This window comes from Malaya genurostris, chromosome 3 (genome assembly GCF_030247185.1).
Source record: "Malaya genurostris strain Urasoe2022 chromosome 3, Malgen_1.1, whole genome shotgun sequence".
Classification (NCBI taxonomy): domain Eukaryota; kingdom Metazoa; phylum Arthropoda; class Insecta; order Diptera; family Culicidae; genus Malaya; species Malaya genurostris.
This window is the reverse complement of record NC_080572.1, coordinates 165,635,478-165,654,061: the sequence shown is the minus strand read 5'-3', so window position 1 is coordinate 165,654,061 and position 18,584 is coordinate 165,635,478. Positions and strand designations below refer to the sequence as shown.

The window sequence follows — 18,584 nt, the reverse complement described above, 5'->3', positions numbered from 1 at the left end:
TTTCCCCCATATTCCAGCAGTAGAAGTTCTGAGCGCTGTATGGCAAAGAAAAGCTTGGGAGCAACGTAAAACACGATTTTTTATACTGTTACATACAATAGTTTCTATGTACCAAAAAGACAGTGAACAGCATTATTTTTCATGACATTTTGCCTCGGACCGATTTTAGCACGGTTCGTTTTTGGCAACATAATCGTTCGAATATGACATATTGGAAAGATGGCAGTACTTCCGAATTCTGAACAATTTCATAATTATATTGATTTAAACTGCTTACAGCAATAAATGCTGGAAGAACAAAACACCCATATACCATTTGAATCAGTTCGTCGAGATCAGCAAATGCGTATGTGACAAATAATTTCACTCAATTTTTTACCTTATTTTCGAAGATGACTCAACCGTTTTCTACAAACTCAGATTCATATGAAAATTCGTATGCTCCTAAACAAGGTTCCTGAATTATGTTTGGATCCGACTTCTGGTTCCGGAACTACAGGATGATATGTGAAACGAAATTAAAATTGTGTAACTTATTTTCCTCGTAGATGGCTGAACCGATCTAAGATTCAAATGATATCTAAGAATCATCTAAGATTTGCTGATTTGAATAGTCGACAACCAAATAAACTTATTTCAGTTTTAGTGGTATTCAGTTTTCGATTCGGAAGGCACCCAACAATTTAACTCGTACTACGATTTCTCAAAGATGTCTATACTGATTTTTAAACACATTGGAACAAATGTAAACTAATCAGGTGAATTTGTCTGACTTCGGTTACACCGATTTCCGAATTCCGGCTCCAGTATCGAATCGTTTCTCAAAGCTCAATCGTTTTCTCAAATAAAGCCAAATCGAATTTCAGAAAAAAAAAAAATCAAATTAAAATAAACTTATAGTCCCACACAAAATTAATTAATTTTATTCTATGCTGACTTCCGATTCTGGAATTACAGGAGGATGAATTTTTAAAATTCAAACCGATATAGAAGATGATAATCCCGAAAAGCTTGAAAGTTGGACTCAAAACTATTGCAATTTATTCGTCATATGGCCATACGAATCGGTTTGGTTTATGCTGGTTCCTGAATACCGGCTCTGGAAGTACCTTAAATTACCGTAAATTCTAAAGTGGAACTCACTTCGACGTATCATGAAAAGTTTAATCGATTGTATTCTTTTTAGATAGCGTAATGAGTGATTAAAATGTCAAATTGCAGCTTAAAACGACAGTCATTAAAATAATGTCATGAAACCCGAAGAATATTCATGAAAAAAACACATGCGGATTGATAAAAAAAACGTGCTTAATCCACCTATCAGTGAGATGATACCTTTTTTTTTATCAATCCGCATGTGTTTTTTTTTTCATGAATATTCTTCGGTTTTCATGACATTATTTTAATGACCGTCGTTTTAAGCTGCAATTTGACATTTTAATCACTCATTACACTATCTAAAAAGGGTACAATCGATTAAACTTTTCATGATACGTCGAAGTGAGCTCCACTTTAGAATTTACGTTTATTTAAGGTACTTCCAGAGCCGGTATTCAGGAACCAGCATAAACCAAACCGATTCCTATGGCCATATGACGAATAAATTGCAATAGTTTTGAGTCCAACTTTCAAGCTTTTCGGGATTATCATCTTCTATATCGGTTTGAATTTTAAAAATTCATCCTCCTGTAATTCCAGAATCGGAAGTCAGCATTGAATAAAATTAATTAATTTTGTGTGGGACTATAAGTTTATTTTATTTTGAATTTTTTTCTGAAATTCGATTTGGCTTTATTTGAGAAAACGATTGAGCTATGAGAAACGATTCGATACTGGAGCCGGAATTCGAAAATCGGTGTAGCCGAAGTCAGACAAATTCACCTGATTAGTTTACATTTGTTTCAATATGTTTAAAAATCAGTATAGACATCTTTGAGAAATCGTAGTACGAATTAAATTGTTGGGTGCCTTCCGAATCGAAAACTGAATACCACTAAAACTGAAATAAGTTTATTTGGTTGTCGACTATTCAAATCAGCAAATCTTAGATGATTCTTAGATATCATTTGAATCATAGATCGGTTCAGCCATCTATGAGGAAAATAAGTTTCACAATTTTAATTTCGTTTCACATATCATCCTGTAGTTCCGGAACCAGAAGTCGGATCCAAACATAATTCAGGAGCCTTGTTTAGGAGCATACGAATTTTCATATGAATCTGAGTTTGTAGAAAACGATTGAGTCATTTTCGAAAATAAGGTAAAAAATTGAGTGAAATTATTTGTCACATACGCATTTGCTGATCTCGACGAACTGATTCAAATGGTATATGGGTGTTTTGTTCTTCCAGCATTTATTGCTGTAAGCAGTTTAAATCAATATAATTATGAAATTGTTCAGAATTCGGAAGTACTGCCATCTTTCCAATATGTCATATTCGAACGATTATGTTGCCAAAAACGAACCGTGCTAAAATCGGTTCGAGGCAAAATGTCATGAAAAATAATGCTGTTCACAGTCTTTTTGGTACTTAGAAACTATTGTATGTAACAGTATAAAAAATCGAGTTTTACGTTGCTCCCAAGCCTTTCTTTGCCATACAGCGCTCAGAACTTCTACTGCTGGAATATGGGGGAAAAGTCGCTTACACAAAAATTTCGATATCTCCGTTAAAAATGGACGGATTTTAACAATCTATGGCTTGTTGGATAGCTATTACCGTGCGGAATCTAAGTCAGAAAACATATTCTGTTTTCAAGGTCAATTGTGACAGATACTGTCAAAAAACTGAAAATTTTGATATAAAACTTCGTATAACTCAAAAAGTAAACATCCGATCTCAAAACCATTCAATAGCGTTCAGGGTGACGGGGTGACCTTTCATTTGCGACTAGTTTGATCAGAATCGGTCCAGCCATCTCTGAGATCTCGACCTCTTAGTTGACAACACACATACAGACACACACACATACACACACATACACACACACACACACACACACACACACACACACACACACACACACACACACACACACACACACACAGACATTTGCTCAGTTCGTCGAGCTGAATCGATTGGTATATAACATTCGGCCCTCCAGGCCTCGGAAATTTTTTCGAAAGTTTGAGCGAATTCTATACCTATTTTTTATATATATAAAAAAAGGTAAAAAGGTATCATCTCACTGATAGGTGGATTAAGCACGTTTTTGTCCATATAAAATAAATTGTTTCTGATTTTTTTTTTCCATAAATACGTTTATTTCTTAAGGCAGTTTACATAAGTTTTTCTTCGCCGTAGCATCACTTTTACATGATATTCTTATCCTAATTTAATTCTAACATAGACACAACGTTTTGAATTTATTGAAACATATTCTCTTATAGCTTAAATATCATCTTAGGTAACTCGTCATTAATTATGAAATCTACTCGGAAATATTATTTGAACCAAACGATTAATTTCTATAAATTATAAAATAAGCTGTTATTTTCAGACATTTTGTTGATAATTTCATAAACTGTTTCGAGTTTGTTTGTATCATTACATAATTTTTATTCTAATTTAGCTATTGGTTGAACTCATGGACGCAGCTGGGATCAGAACTAAGTCTTAAAAGGGGCCTTTATTAAATTGAAACTCCAATTTTCTTTATGAAATGATAAATAAGTTTCATGTATGAAAGGTCACGACAAGCAAGAATGTCTCGAACTGGGATATTGGATAGTCTACCTTGGGTACGCAAGGAATTTATTAGTTGAGATCTGACATCACGATACTCCACGCATGTCCAAACGACATGATCAATATCCCGATAACCTTCTCCGCAAGCACAATGATTAGTCTCGGAGAGCCCAATTCGAAGGAGATGTGCATCTAACGTGTAGTGATTGGACATGAGTCTGGACATCACACGAATGAAATCCCTACTCACATCCAGTCCCCTGAACCATGCCTTTGTCGATATTTTCGGAATAATTGAGTGCATCCACCGACCCAGATCATCTCTATCCCAAGATGCTTGCCAGCTGGCAAGTGTTCTTTGGCGAGACGAGCTATAGAATTCGTTGAAAGCAATCGGTCGCTCATAAATTTCACCCTCAATAGCACCACGTTTGGCTAAAATATCGGCTCTTTCATTGCCAGGAATGGAGCAATGAGCCGGGAATTGTTTCTGATCTCATACAGAATTAGACAATAATTTTCTGGATATTCATTGATCACTCAATCTCTAGTTATACTGTTGGTTTAGCTTATCATATTTTTTTCAATTTTTTGGTTGGTTAATTAGAATTGTACAAGAACTGTTTAAGCTCTAAGATGCTCTCGAGGGCATGCCATATATTGAAATAATTTTCATTCAAATTGTTATTATATATCGTAAATGTGGATCATTCAAGCCCAATTATTTGAATTAAATGAGTTTTGAGGTTCGCCTAATTCACTCTCATAAGAAGGTGAAAAGTTTATATTTATCTCACTCTCACTCAGCTTCAAGAACTAGAAGTTATTGTATCGCCTTCATAACGTATCATTACGACAACTTATTGCGTTCTACGATGGTGCATTATTGCATACATAGCTTCTGCACACGACTAACTTTTCGAATACGAAGCGACCAGGAAGAGATTAGTGCAAAGCGGAATTTTCACACCTGTAATTTATTTGCTCACAGATACAGAACAGTTTCACTCTACTCAGAGTTGCATGCACAATTTTTGTGAAACTGTTTCTAAGAGGACACTCCAGGACACTTATTCAAGACCATAATTTGGAGAAGGATCCTCTTGCGACAAAACTTACTCGCCGTGTATAAAAAAAAGCGATATATTCTCGATCCACCGGGCAACGAGTTTTTCAGTTGGAAAAGTTGAAGTGCCTCATTCTAAATGTGTAATAATAATCATCAGGAGTGGTCCAAAAGTGTGTATTTATGTACGACTGTAGGTGCTTCGACGACGACGGCCGTTGACAAGAGTTCTGCTCTGCACCATTAATATCGGTCCGTTGTAGAAAAACCTATATATACATACATTCATTCAGGCAAGTTCGAGCAGGGTTTGAGAAATACATTTTGAAAGCATTGTTTAACACAGCTTCCACCACGTGCCGGCACCGGTGAGAAATCCCTTCAGCGTCGATTTTACGGTGCGGAAAACAAAGCCGTGTATTGAAAATTGTTATGAAACATTTTCTATTGTTCGCGCAAGTAACTATTGTGTACCGTTTCATAATATATTTTATTTTATTCCACATGGAGAGCAATGCTTTAATTGTAGAAATTCATTCAGGGTGGGTGGTTTGGTATCATGGTATCTATGTGTATGTGTGTATTTGTGATTGAGTATGTCACTGGATACTCAGTACAACAATAGAAGTATAATGAAACACTTTCGACATGGTTGACAAGAGCACGTTCGGGGGAGATGGTATAACCGGTTGAGGTTTCGTGTAACTGCTACAGCAGCCTAAAATATTTTATTAAAAAGAACTTAAGTATTGTAAAATAGAATGAAATTGCAAAAAAAAAACAATCATACTGTCAATGTTTGTTAAGAGCACTAAAACGTATAATTTTCCAGTTTGTATAAAACTCAGTGCATATTTTGAATACAGGCTTCCGGTATTCATATTTCTCTGACCCCCTCGATTCGTTTCAACTTTCGAACACGCTAGCAAGTGTCCGAATTTCAGTCGGTGTTGAACAGTCGTTCGCACCGCACGCGTATAGCTCTTGGCTCCTGGAATTTTTTTCTGGCTACCTAGAGTTTCATTGATTCAAGGCTTCAGTCTTTTTCAAGGCTACCTGAATCACTAACTAAGTGACTAAGTGATACAAAGAGTGATATTAGAGTGACTAAGTGATACAAAGAGTGATATTAGAGTGACTAAGAAATTAATCAGCCTTTTTTAAGGCTAGCTAGGAGTCTAATCGAAGACTAATTTAGCCTAGTTAATTTAATTTAAAATTTCATTAATTTCAAAAATGCCTGCGTCCAACCGGAAAGGCAACAAGCCTAAGGCTAAAAATAATTCAATACGGAATAAATCACAATCCGTTATTCAACATTTTTCTAATAACATTCACGATCTTATAGAATCTGAATGTAAAAATAAAAGACAACGGACGGATTTCCCTTCCGTTGATCCTATGCCGTCTAACAATATTTACGAGATTCTTCCTGAATCCGATTGTAGCGACATAGAAGAAAATTCTTCAAAAATTCCCAAAATGGACGCTTGTCGTTCTGGGAAGAAACATCAATCTATGCCACCAGTGACGGTGATGATTTCCGACTTCAAAGCATTCCGTACTGAGCTTTCTACTTTTCTCCCGGAAGTAAAAGTCTCATTTCAAATCGGACGAAGAGGAGAATGTCGAGTCTTGGTGGATGGATTGGAAGATTACGAACGTCTTATTCGATATTTGTCCGAAAAACTTCATAAATTTTATTCATATGATATAAAATCAGACAGACCCTTCAAGGCTGTCTTGAAAGGATTATCAAATGATCAAAGTATTGATGAAATTAAAAATGAAATAAAAGAATTGCTTGGTTTTGCCCCTTCCCAAGTAATACTTATGAAAAAAAGAGCGAATGGTACTTCTAAACCACGCTCTGGAATTTCCCATGAACTTTACCTAATACACTTCAATCGAAGTGATGTAAACAATTTGAAAACTTTAGAAAAAGTACGTTTCATTTCCCACATTAAAATTCATTGGGAACATTATAAACGGCATAATCGTATTGCAAACTTAACGCAATGTCGTCGTTGCCAAGGATTCGGCCATGGAACCAAAAATTGTCATATGGATATACGGTGTTTGAATTGTGGTAAATCGCATTCGAAAGACGTTTGTCCAATGAATGAAACCACTGATAAATTTTCATGTACAAATTGCAATGGAAATCATAAATCCAATTATTTGAAATGTCCTGTCAGGGAAAAAATTTTAAACGCTCGTTCGCTTAGACAACAAGTCAAATCAACGACCTTAAATTTACAGAACATACCTGAAAATTCTTCCAAGGCACCTGCCAATTCGTCTTCTAACGAAAACAATTTATTGACAGGTAGATCGACCTCGTCATCATCTTCTTCTAATGTCAGTTATGCTGGTATATTAGGTAGAAATCTATCTCCTATTTCTTCTAATGTAAATAATCAAAACACAGGACCGCCTTGCAGTTCTTCTTCTAACGAAAACAATTTATTAATAGGTAGACCGGCCAAATCATCTTCTTCTAATGGCAGTCTACCTACAAATATTCCTTCAATGCCATTCGCTTCTTTAAATGAAGTCGATTTAGGCGATATAACTGAAAATAAAATGATCTACCTACAAGATCAACTTTTTCAAATGATCATCCAAATGAATTCGACTTCATCACTTTTTGAAGCATTTCAAATCGGATGGAAATTTGCAAATAATATTATAATGAATTTAAAATTTAACAGTGATGTTAAATAATTATTTGAATATTTTAAATTGGAATGCTCGATCTTTGAAATCGAGTGAAGATGAATTTTATAATTTTCTCAAAGTTCACAAAATTCATATTGCCATTGTGACAGAAACTTTTCTTAAACCAAATGTAAAATTGAAAAGTAATCCACATTATGTGGTTCATCGATTTGACAGGTTTACTGGAATTGGTGGTGGAGTTGCCATTTTTGTCCAACGGCAAATTAAACATCGAATTTTACCTTCTTTCAATACTAAAGTTATTGAAAGCTTGGGAATCGAAGTTGAAACCATTCATGGAATTTATTTCATCGCTGGAGCATATTTGCCATTCCAATGCACCGGCGAACAATTAAATTTCTTTAAAGGCGATTTGCAAAAACTTTCAAGATATCGATCGAAATTTTTCGTAATAGGGGACTTAAATGCTAAGCATGTCCAGTGGAATTGTAGGCAAAATAACAGTAATGGTAAAATACTTCATAATCAACTCTCAGCTGGTTACTTTACAGTTCTTCATCCCAGTAATCCGACTTGTTTCTCTTCCGTGAAAAACCCGTCTACAATTGATCTGGTTCTAACAGATCAAAGTCACATTTGTAGTGAACCGATTACTCATGCTGATTTTGACTCAGATCATCTTCCTGTAACATTCAGACTTTCCAACGAAGCTATAATTAATCCAATTAGTTCTATTTTCAACTATCATAGAGCTAATTGGTTGGATTACAGATCTCACATTGAAAATCATGTGGATCATGAAACTATTTTAGAAAATTCTGCGGACATCGACACAGCAATTGATAATTTGAATCATTATATTATCGAAGCTAGAAATCTTTCAGTTCCCAAAGCTCAAACTAAATTAAATTCTCCTATCATCGATGACAATCTTCAACTGCTCATTCGGTTGAAGAATGTTCGTCGACGACAATATCAACGTTCTCGTGATCCTGTTATGAAAAACATAGTTAAGGATTTACAAAAAGAAATTAAACATAGATTTACTCTTTTGCGAAATGAAAATTTCGCTAAAGAAGTTGAACAAATTAAACCATATTCTAAACCTTTCTGGAAACTTTCTAAGGTTCTTAAGAAACCTCAGAAACCAATTCCTGCTCTCAAGGAAGGAAATCAAATACTTCTTACAAATGGTGAAAAAGCTCAAAAGCTAGCTCAGCAGTTCGAGAGTGTCCACAATTTTAATTTAAACGTTGTGAGTCCTATTGAAAATGAAGTCTCACTGAAGTATGATCATATTTCAACCCAAGTGTTATCACACGATGACATTATTGAGACGAATTTTGATGAAATTAAATCAATTATTAGGAAACTCAAAAACATGAAGGCTCCTGGTAATGATGGAATTTTTAATATTCTTATTAAAAATCTTCCCGATGTTGCCTTGAGACTCCTGGTTAAAATTTTCAACAAGTGTTTTTCATTAGCTTACTTCCCAAAAAGATGGAAAAACGCTAAAGTAATTCCTATCCTAAAACCTGATAAAAACCCAGCAGAAACATCAAGTTATCGCCCAATTAGCTTACTTTCTTCTATCAGTAAACTTTTTGAAAAAATTATCTTGTTAAGAATGATGACTCATATAAATGAGAATTCAATTTTTTTACCAGAGCAGTTTGGATTTCGTCATGAACATTCAACTACTCATCAACTTGTCAGAGTAACGAACATGATAAAATCAAATAAATCTTCTGGGTTATCCACTGGAGTTGCTCTTCTAGACATAGAAAAAGCATTCGACAGTGTTTGGCACAAAGGTTTATTAGCAAAAATGTCAGATTTCCAGTTTCCTATTTATTTGATCAAAATGATTCAAAATTATTTAACTGATCGTACTCTTCAGGTTAGCTATCAGAATTGTAAATCTGAATTGCTACCCGTACGAGCCGGTGTTCCGCAGGGTTCGAGTGTAGCTCCAATCTTGTATAATATTTTCACTTCTGATCTTCCAAATCTACCCGTTGGTTGTCAGAAATCGCTATTCTGTGACGACACAAGTCTGTTAGCCACAGGTAGAAATCTAAGAGTGATCTGCAGTCGCCTACAAAGAAGTTTAAATATTTTCAGTGATTATCTGTCAAAATGGAAAATTAAACCAAATGCAGCAAAAACGCAATTAATTATCTTTCCTCACAAGCCAAGAGCTTCTTTTCTTAAACCAAACAATAATCACATTCTCAAATTGAATGGCTTGGAATTGACATGGTCTGATCAAGCTAAATACTTAGGTTTAACGTATGACAAAAAACTCACTTTCAAGGATCACATTGAAGGAATCCAGGCAAAGTGTAATAAATATATTAAATGTTTATATCCTCTTATAAACAGAAATTCTAAGCTCTGTCTAAAAAACAAATTGTTAATTTATAAACAAATTTTCAGACCAGCCATGCTTTATGCGGTACCAATTTGGTCAAGCTGTTGTTCCACCAGGAAGAAAACGCTTCAAAGGATTCAGAATAAAATTCTGAAAATGATTCTGAAGCGTCCTCCCTGGTTTAGTACAAATGAGTTACACAGACTCACAAATATAGAACCATTAGATGTAATGTCACATAATATTATAAGCAAATTCCGACAAAAATCGATGCAATCTTCAATTGAATCGATTCGCTCTCTGTATTAGTTAGTAAGTTAGTATATAAGTTCCTTTTCCCCATTACACAATACAAGTAGGTTTAGAATTTTCCCTACACAAAAATCTCAGAATTGCGGAAGCAAATGATGTCTTCATGGTAATAACCAAATCATATATATATAACAGGGCTGAAAAGTCACCACTTGTGGCTGACCACCCAATTTAAATCTTAATAATTTAATTTTAACTCATATTCCAATAAATAGTTATTTTGAAAAAAAAAAATAATAAAAAAAAAAAAAAAAGTGTCCGAATTTTTGCCTAACTGAAATAGCATATACATTAGTGTGGGACAAAATTTAGATTTCAGCGACACTAAGTTTTTCATGTTTTTTGGATAGCGTTCAAAGATTGTATGGGATTTAGTATTTCGCTGTAAATAATTCACAAGTGTTAGATATTCAATTTTTTTTTCGATATACTGATAATATTAGACTACAACAACAGAATATTATTCTCAACATTTGCTACTTAGCCATTGTAGTCTAGCTGGCGCACCTTCTTGCGAACGTTCCTCATTAAATTCCGTACAGACTTCTTGGCGACAAGTTTTGACACTTTTTTCCAATCTTTTTCGAATTGTTGAACGGTTTCGGTTGCCGAGACATGTTTCCTAAGATGTGCTTTCGTTTATGCCCAAAATTCCTGGCTTCGAATCATGGGTAGAAGTCGTTTTTGTAAACATTCCTTGATGTTTATTTCGCTGTTCATTGAAGCAGTGGTGATGAAGGGTTTCGAAATCTTACCGCAACTACAAATTCCGTGCCAGACCATAGCTTTCTTACCAAATTTTTCGACTTCAATCGATGTCTCGGACTGGTTTAACACTTGCCCTTCTCGCACCGTATAATATTATGGTCCCAGCAAGGATTTGTAATCGAGTTTCACGCAGGTTTCGTCGTCCATGATTATGCAGTTCAAATTTCCAGCAAGAGTCGTATTGTACAGCTTTCTAACCCTCGGCCTGATCGATGCTTCTTGTTTCGGACTACGTTTTGGCTGTTTCTGCTTCTTATAGGCTCGAAGATTCAAACGTTCTTTAGAAAGAAGAACATTTGACTTCGAAGTGCCCACTTTTTTGTCCACATCCCGAACTGAAGCCTCCTTCTTTTGCTCGAACGCCTTCAGAATACGTTTATCCAACTGAGGGATAGCAGGACCTTTTTTTCGACTCGTTTTCGGTTTATCCTCAAAGGTGTTATCCTCACCAAACCTCCTGATTGCATTTCGCACGGCTTTTTCACTTACTCCTTCCATTTTTGCTATCTTTTTCAGTGACAGTCCGCGTTCTGTGCACCATTTGTATACATTTTTTCGACGTTGTTCTGCTGAAAGTCCACGCATTTCGAAACAAACTAATGAAAACGAATAAACAACTGCACAAGTGGTTAGAGAAGAGTGTAAACAACAGGACGCAGCCATAAAAATTGACAGATTCTGAACCATTGCGAAATGGCAGCGGTTTTTAGTTGCGTCCATACTTTCTGGGACAGTCTTTAGACTAAAAATCAGCATAATTGTTACTTCCGTAAAAAATGTTAACCTAAAACCTAAAAAGACTGCGAAACGGTACAAGGTCTGAACAATGACTCATTATTTCATATATCTAGCATCACTAATACTTATGCTCGTATTAATCTCGTATAGTATAAAAAAAATAATCTCGTATAGTATATAAATCTAGCTTTTTCATTTGAAGTTATACGATTATACTAACTAAGTTCGTTACCGATTACAATAGCAAGTGTACTAACCTACCCAAATAGCAAGTTAAGTTGTTGTCCCGTTATTCCATACTGATTGTTCAACTTATCAAGTTAGTTTATATTACTATTCTGGTAGCAGTTGTGTTATTGACAGAGTGCAATTTTTCAGTGTTGTGCAACATATCTTTATGTTTTTCCGTTGTTATGAATGTCAACTGCGTTACTCGTGTTATATTATGATGAATCTCGTATTTTCGACAGTGAATATACAACTATATGAGTTCCGTTTAAATATATATGTTTTACGAACGTTTATATGAACTTGAAAAATATATTGTGAAACTCATGCATCCGTCACATTACAAATGCAGCCATAAAACCATTGAAAACACCTGTTTTAATTCACCTAGTTGTGTAATGTTGCTTTTTTCATTTTTTAAATTTTCTTCTATATATTACAGCAGGAATTCCCCGAAATACTTAAATTCAAAATAGTTTAGTAAAGAGTTTTGATGATTTTTATTGCATATTACTACTACATTGATATACTACATTTGAATATAATTTAGTGAAAATCTATTCACTTAAATATGAAAAAGTGAAGTGAGCTCTATTTTATCACATTATACACTAATCAAACCTACAATATTTAATAAGATTCTCTAAAAAATGTACTGGAGTTGAACTGGGATAAAATTCAGCAAATCATTTAAGGAACTATCAATGGTTTATTTAGTTACAGACTCTCATGGTCTGCAAAGTAGAGAAATTCACTAGCCAATATAAAGAGGTAGCTTATGAAAAGAAAATCCTTGAAACTGACATTTTTATACTAAGCACCCTACCTCCAGAACCAGGGGTTTGATCTGAATGAAAATTAGAATATTCCTATGGTGAAAATCGGTTCAGTCATCTCCGAGAAAAGTGAGTGACAATATTTGTCACACACACAGACGTTTGCTCAGTTCGTCGAGCTGAGTCGAATGGTGACATTCGGCCCTTCGGGCCACGGTTTAAAAGTCGACTTTCACAGCGATTGTATAGCCTTTCTATGTGATAAAGGCAATATTATAAAAACGAGCTGTAACTCAGTTGTTCGAAAAGATTATGCGTAGTGTTGAAGAAGCTGATAACAGCTGTAGTGTTGAAGAAGCTGGTATAACAACTATTCAATATTAGCTAAAGTATTCAACTGAACTAGGCTTCAAAAAGAGGGTAACTAATGTAAATGTACAGTAGATACATTTCAAAATAATACAGATGGGAGCTGTAACTCAATTGTTTGAGAAGAATAACTACGCACAGTGTTGAAGAGGAGGAGTGAATCGGATTATTAAACTTTTATCATATGTGTGTCTAGGTGTTTGTAATTTCAATTGATTAAAATAGTATATTCAGAGTGTACATTCGGATCGTCGATTACCACTTCTGCACTTTTTCAAAAAGCCACATTTATCTTCGAACTTGATCAATGGCTCAATAGTAGCTTTCAAACTTAGTTAGTTGAAATCGGTTCAGCCATCTCTGAGAAAATTGAGCGCAAAAACAGATGATTGATTGTGTGTGCACCATACATACACACATACACAAATAGACATTTTCCGATTTCGATCTGAGTCGAATGGTATATAACACTATGGGTCTCCGAGGTTCCGTTCGAAAGTTTTTCCAGAACTCAAGGAAATTACTGCCAGGTAAACAATTCTAATTGTGAATAAAAAATGGTCAACGAACAACAACACGCCTGAAATTTTCAAGCACCTTTTAACAAATGTTTTTTGATGGTTGTGCACCGATTTTTGTAAAAGTTAAAAGCTAATTTTCTTCAATGAAAATCATCCGAATGGTGTTTAAAATATGCTTATAATAATTCCAGACATTCTTACAAATCGTCAGATTATTTTGATCAAATTTATTTTGATTAACATGATAAATCCAGAAAAGATTTTTTATATTTTCCAATATGGCATTGATCGTAACATTGGTCCCGGGTTGGCGGTTCAATGCATAGGGCACTAGTCTTATAAACCAGTTGTCGTATGTTCGAGCCCCGACCTGGAAAGATTCGTAATGTCAGTAGAATCGTAGCACCAGCCATACAAAAAACAGAAGGTCAAATTCCACTACAGGAATTTAATACCAAGGCTTTGCTTGATCGTAGCAGTGTGTTGCATGAAAATGGGTTCATACAACACAATGTTTTATTTTATCTAAACAACAGGAAACATGAATATGTGAATATTTCAGGGAAAACACGTTCGTAATAAGAAATACTTTACGTTTTATAATTTATCGAACTAGTTAAATTAAACTACAATGCATATGATACGCACAGAATCGAAGCACAGCTCAGTAAGTACGTGGTCCAACGAGAAAAAAGGTGATAGTCGAATGGGGCCAGTTCTGATGAGTAAGTAGCTTGGTCAAGCATTTTCCACTGGAAACTTCCCAGCGTGTCGCGAACGTCTTTCCAACGTCGCCCTTTTCCCGTCCATTTATCGCAACTGATCTAGTCGAATCGATTATTCGTTATTGGTAGCGAACCTCGTTGACATTTTCTCCAGGTTTCAGAAATCTGAAATAGATACTGTTCACCACACACACAGCATGATTTTTCGATCGTATTGATTAAGCCGTACAGCTGATGCCGAGGTTTCACTTACAACTCGCCCTCGATTTCTTGCGTATAGAGTCATCGAAAAAATATTGTTTTTAACCTGTGATAAAACGAGATAGGAAAAACTTTTTTTTGTATCGTTAAAACAGCATTCCGCACGTGAATTTTTGGTTCCACTTTTGTCTGTCGGTAAATTCATGCGACACCGAATTACCTCTCTTCAGAATCTTGTCTATGGCTCGTAGACATTTGGAAATTGCTAGCTATTGAACTCTCTGCGCCTCTGCAAGCTTTCATTGCGTTTTCGTGTCGGCTTCATCCAATCATGCTTGCAATTCGGTTTCATCAAACAATTTTCGCTTGTCGGAGCGAGCGACGTCGTTAAGATCGAAGTCACATGTTTTCACATGTTCGAAGTGTTAGAGCACGATCGCCATAAACTTTCAGAAACGCACGGGGACTTTATTTTACCATGATTTTACACTCAACAAATCTTACTTTTCGGAAAAACATCAACACAGATTGGAAATACAGCGAAATGGTATGAATGTTTTACCAACAGTAACACAAAACATAGAATGCCATCTATCGGAAAACCCAGAAATTAATTAAGAGTACTCCTGGTAATAACGTGAACAAACAACAGATGCATGTTCAAACATAATCTTGGAGACAATAGTAGGAACGATTCGGTGTTTTCGAGAATAAACTCTTGTAAATACGAGAAAGAAATTCTAGTGACAATGGGATCATAGTATGTAATTATCTGTCGAAATGGAGCTCCAGTAAAATGTGGTATCAAGACCTGTACTCCTGCACAAACTTCAGCTTGAACTTTGAATGATTTTAATCATGAGTTTCAAATATAATGTGAAATGTACCAAAACAATCGAATAAACATTATTCTAACAGATTAGTGATTCGTATTTTTAGTAAGTTTCATTGATGCTGACAATGATAACCATCATCTCGAGTGTCGGGATGTCCATTGTGCTATACAGTCCGTGTTTAGCAAACAGAACATTTCATACTGAGATCAGTTTGTTTCCCAGAAACGAGAGTCTGCTGTTTCATCGACAGTCCGAAATGCTTTTAATTACGTTTCGTGTTTGCCAACTATCCAACTTCATTATTCGTCTGCTTGTTTACTCCCATGTTCGCCAGGAGCTAACATCTCCATCGTCATATATCAGAATGCCAGCGAAAGTCACAGTTGGAAAATTGATCTCTGTTTGCTCATTTTTCCAACCCCTACTTGTACTACGTCCGGGGAAGCTGCAGGTTCTGAAGTTGACTGAGCGAAACGATGCTTATCGATTATTAAGCTGTGTACATATACATTTTGATCGGTATGTGTGTGTACCTTTGCACGAAAATCGCAATCGTAGAAGTTCTACTGGACGGTCAATTGAAGGAAAAATAAAATTGAGGGCACCAATAAGCCAGAATATTTGATTGTAGATTCTTGGGATGAAGTTTTCTTCTCTTACTATAAGTTTTATTTACCTGGTTGTCTAAAGTGTGAATGTGCATCTAACGATGTTTTCCCGACGCTCACGCTGCTCAGTGCATTTGAACTGTAGCCTGGAAAATCACAGAGAAAATAAAACGAAAATTTAATATCATTAGCCCGATTTTTTTAAAATAATTCGGCTAATTACATTCAGAGCAATGTGAAATTAGGAATAATAAAAACAAATGTATGCAATTTATGTTGGAATCAAAAAATGCAATGTTTAGGACGCAAATAATTTTCTATTTAATCACAAACCAAATCATAGTAGGTTTTGGCTAAATCGTCATGGCGCACTCTATCAGGTCTTTGTAACATATTGTAAAATGAATAAAAGGGTTTTATAGACAGACTTACAGCTCGAATTGATGAACAACAAGCCACGCAATATTTCTAACTAGTCATTAGTTCTATTCCACTGTATTCCCTCAAGATTTTAACAGTAAAAAAACACGCGTCATTCGATATCGTTAAATTTGCCCGAATTTGTATAATAAAATATGTCCAATGAAGGATAACAATGGAAGGGACAAAAAACAAACCGAACATTCGACACGAATGAAGCCAATCTAGGCCTGGGTTGTTGTACAATGCTAAAGCTAACATCCGACCGGTCTAGGCGTCGCTCGAATATCGGAGAAGGGAGTAAAATCGAAGCAAATCTATGCAAGCACTGTTCTTTTGATCTTGTTTTCACGGTTCACATGCACTAGCAGAATGTCGCATTTTTTATTTTGTTGTAAATGCTGGTAGAAAAACATGTACTACGAGTGGGTTCTTTGGCATATTTCATGTGAAATTCAAACACATCCATCGGTCTATTGGAATGAGGAGTAATTGGAAAGAAAAATAGTATGTTTTAGGTTCGAAATGTGCTTTTTGGAACGGAAAATATCAATACAATATGATAGATGTTATTGTTGACCAGAAAAGTAAGAAGCCTTCATCAACGACTATTTACTTTTCAAATCAGGAGTTTGTGAATTTTGAATTTACTTGGAGAAAATTTAATATTGTTTACATTTCAAATATTGCCTTTCATGTTCGCAGAAGCACATTGTAGGCGGAACATAAAACAAATGGTGGCAATAATTTTTTTTTGGCAGGTGAAATTCAATTTTAATTTAAACAAAGTAATGGAAAATATGAACCAAAAAGTGCTACCGTGTTTTCGACGCGATGAAATGTTCTTCTCGTAAATATTGTTTGAGGATAACACGTAGTCGAAAAATATAACTATAAATAGCTAAATTCTTGTTTATAGATCCTCGATTTTTCTTATCAGAAAAATGATCAAAGATAAGATTTCATTGGGCTTTCATCCAAATTATACAAGTTTTATGAACGAATGTAATCACGGTTACTGACTCGTTCTTTTTTATTAATAGCACATTGTTGGTGAATCATAAGCTAAATATTAACGGCTGAACGCAAAAATTGGACAACTGCAACTTCTTATGGAAATCCTGGTTTGTCCGGGTTTTGTATTTAAAAATCTTAAACGGGAGCCGGACACGTATTTTGCAATGCAAAAATCGTTCAGAAACATCTTTTGTGTAAGAATTGGACAAACAAACTTTGAATGAAAAACGGACAAAACTTCCAAAATAAACATTTTATTCGGTTCTTCCATTCAGTTTTTTTTCCAACTGTCACTCCGAACTAGGCATGGCTTTTTTTATTTGTTAAAATCGGTCAGATCCAAGCTGTATTCAATAGTGAGAGTTAGGCAAAAACAAAACTTTGAATGCAAGAATCCAATAAAAACAATTGTTTTAGATGAATTGATCATGTTTATACTAGGCCGCAAAGTTATTTTGTTCGGTTTTTGTATCAAGATTTTCTATCCGGTTTTGACATTTCAAAATACTACTTAAACTAAGTTGAATTTATCCTAGTTTTTGAATTCAGCAGTAATGTCCCGTTTACACTTCTGCTGGCTGCCAGCACTCTGGCTCCAGAACGCTACCACCATAATGTAAACGCTTGCCAGCTTGAAAATTTCTAAACGTTTTAAATTTCATGCTGGCAAGCGATGCTGGTGAATAAATTCAAGATGGCGACGGGGACGGGTATAGTGTGATGCGATAGTCGATGTCTTCACGCAACCCTCCTGGGTTCGATTCCCAACCCCGCACATAGAGTCAGAAAGTTTTTCTGGCCCGAAGAGGCGAATGACCTTAAGGTTAAAACCTCTATAATCGAAACAAAAAAAAAAGATGGCGACGGAATGAAAATGAAATTTCGAAACACAATCCTGAGAGCAAAACGATCCGACGTTTGTACAAACGGTTATTAAACTTGGTTGAATTTTGTTGTTTTATTGATTCTTTTCGGTGAGGTGCTTAGAAAATCGGTTGACATGTTTGTCATTTTGAAATTTTTTTTAGATTCTATGTGACGAAATTAAAAATAGTCGAAAACTCACATAAATAGATAGCTTTTAGTTAAAGTTTTCCACAACCAGTTGACTCTTTTCCATGCTTTCGTTTAAGTCTAGGTGGTGTACTCGAACTCTTTAAAACAACAACCATTAAACTTAGACTAAAATGAAAAGTCTTGTGGTATCATATATTGCTTGTTCAATTTCATCCGTATCCGACTTTCGGTTCC

At 35.2% G+C, this 18,584-nt stretch overlaps 2 protein-coding genes across 10 annotated transcripts in view; one reads left to right on the top strand and one right to left on the bottom strand.

The window, feature by feature from the left end:
* LOC131434811 (UDP-glucosyltransferase 2-like) overlaps positions 1–18,584 on the top strand; it is a 235,984-nt gene that overhangs the window by 58,238 nt on the left and 159,162 nt on the right. The gene's annotated exons all lie outside the window — the stretch shown is intronic.
* The window catches only part of LOC131434813 (DNA-binding protein D-ETS-3), a 191,447-nt gene that overhangs the window by 44,320 nt on the left and 128,543 nt on the right, over positions 1–18,584 (bottom strand). For all 3 annotated transcript variants that reach the window (XM_058601980.1, XM_058601977.1, XM_058601981.1), the window contains one exon: positions 15,965–16,042. In XM_058601980.1, the coding sequence (XP_058457963.1) occupies positions 15,965–16,042 (78 nt within the window). The remainder of the gene's footprint in view (positions 1–15,964; positions 16,043–18,584) is intronic.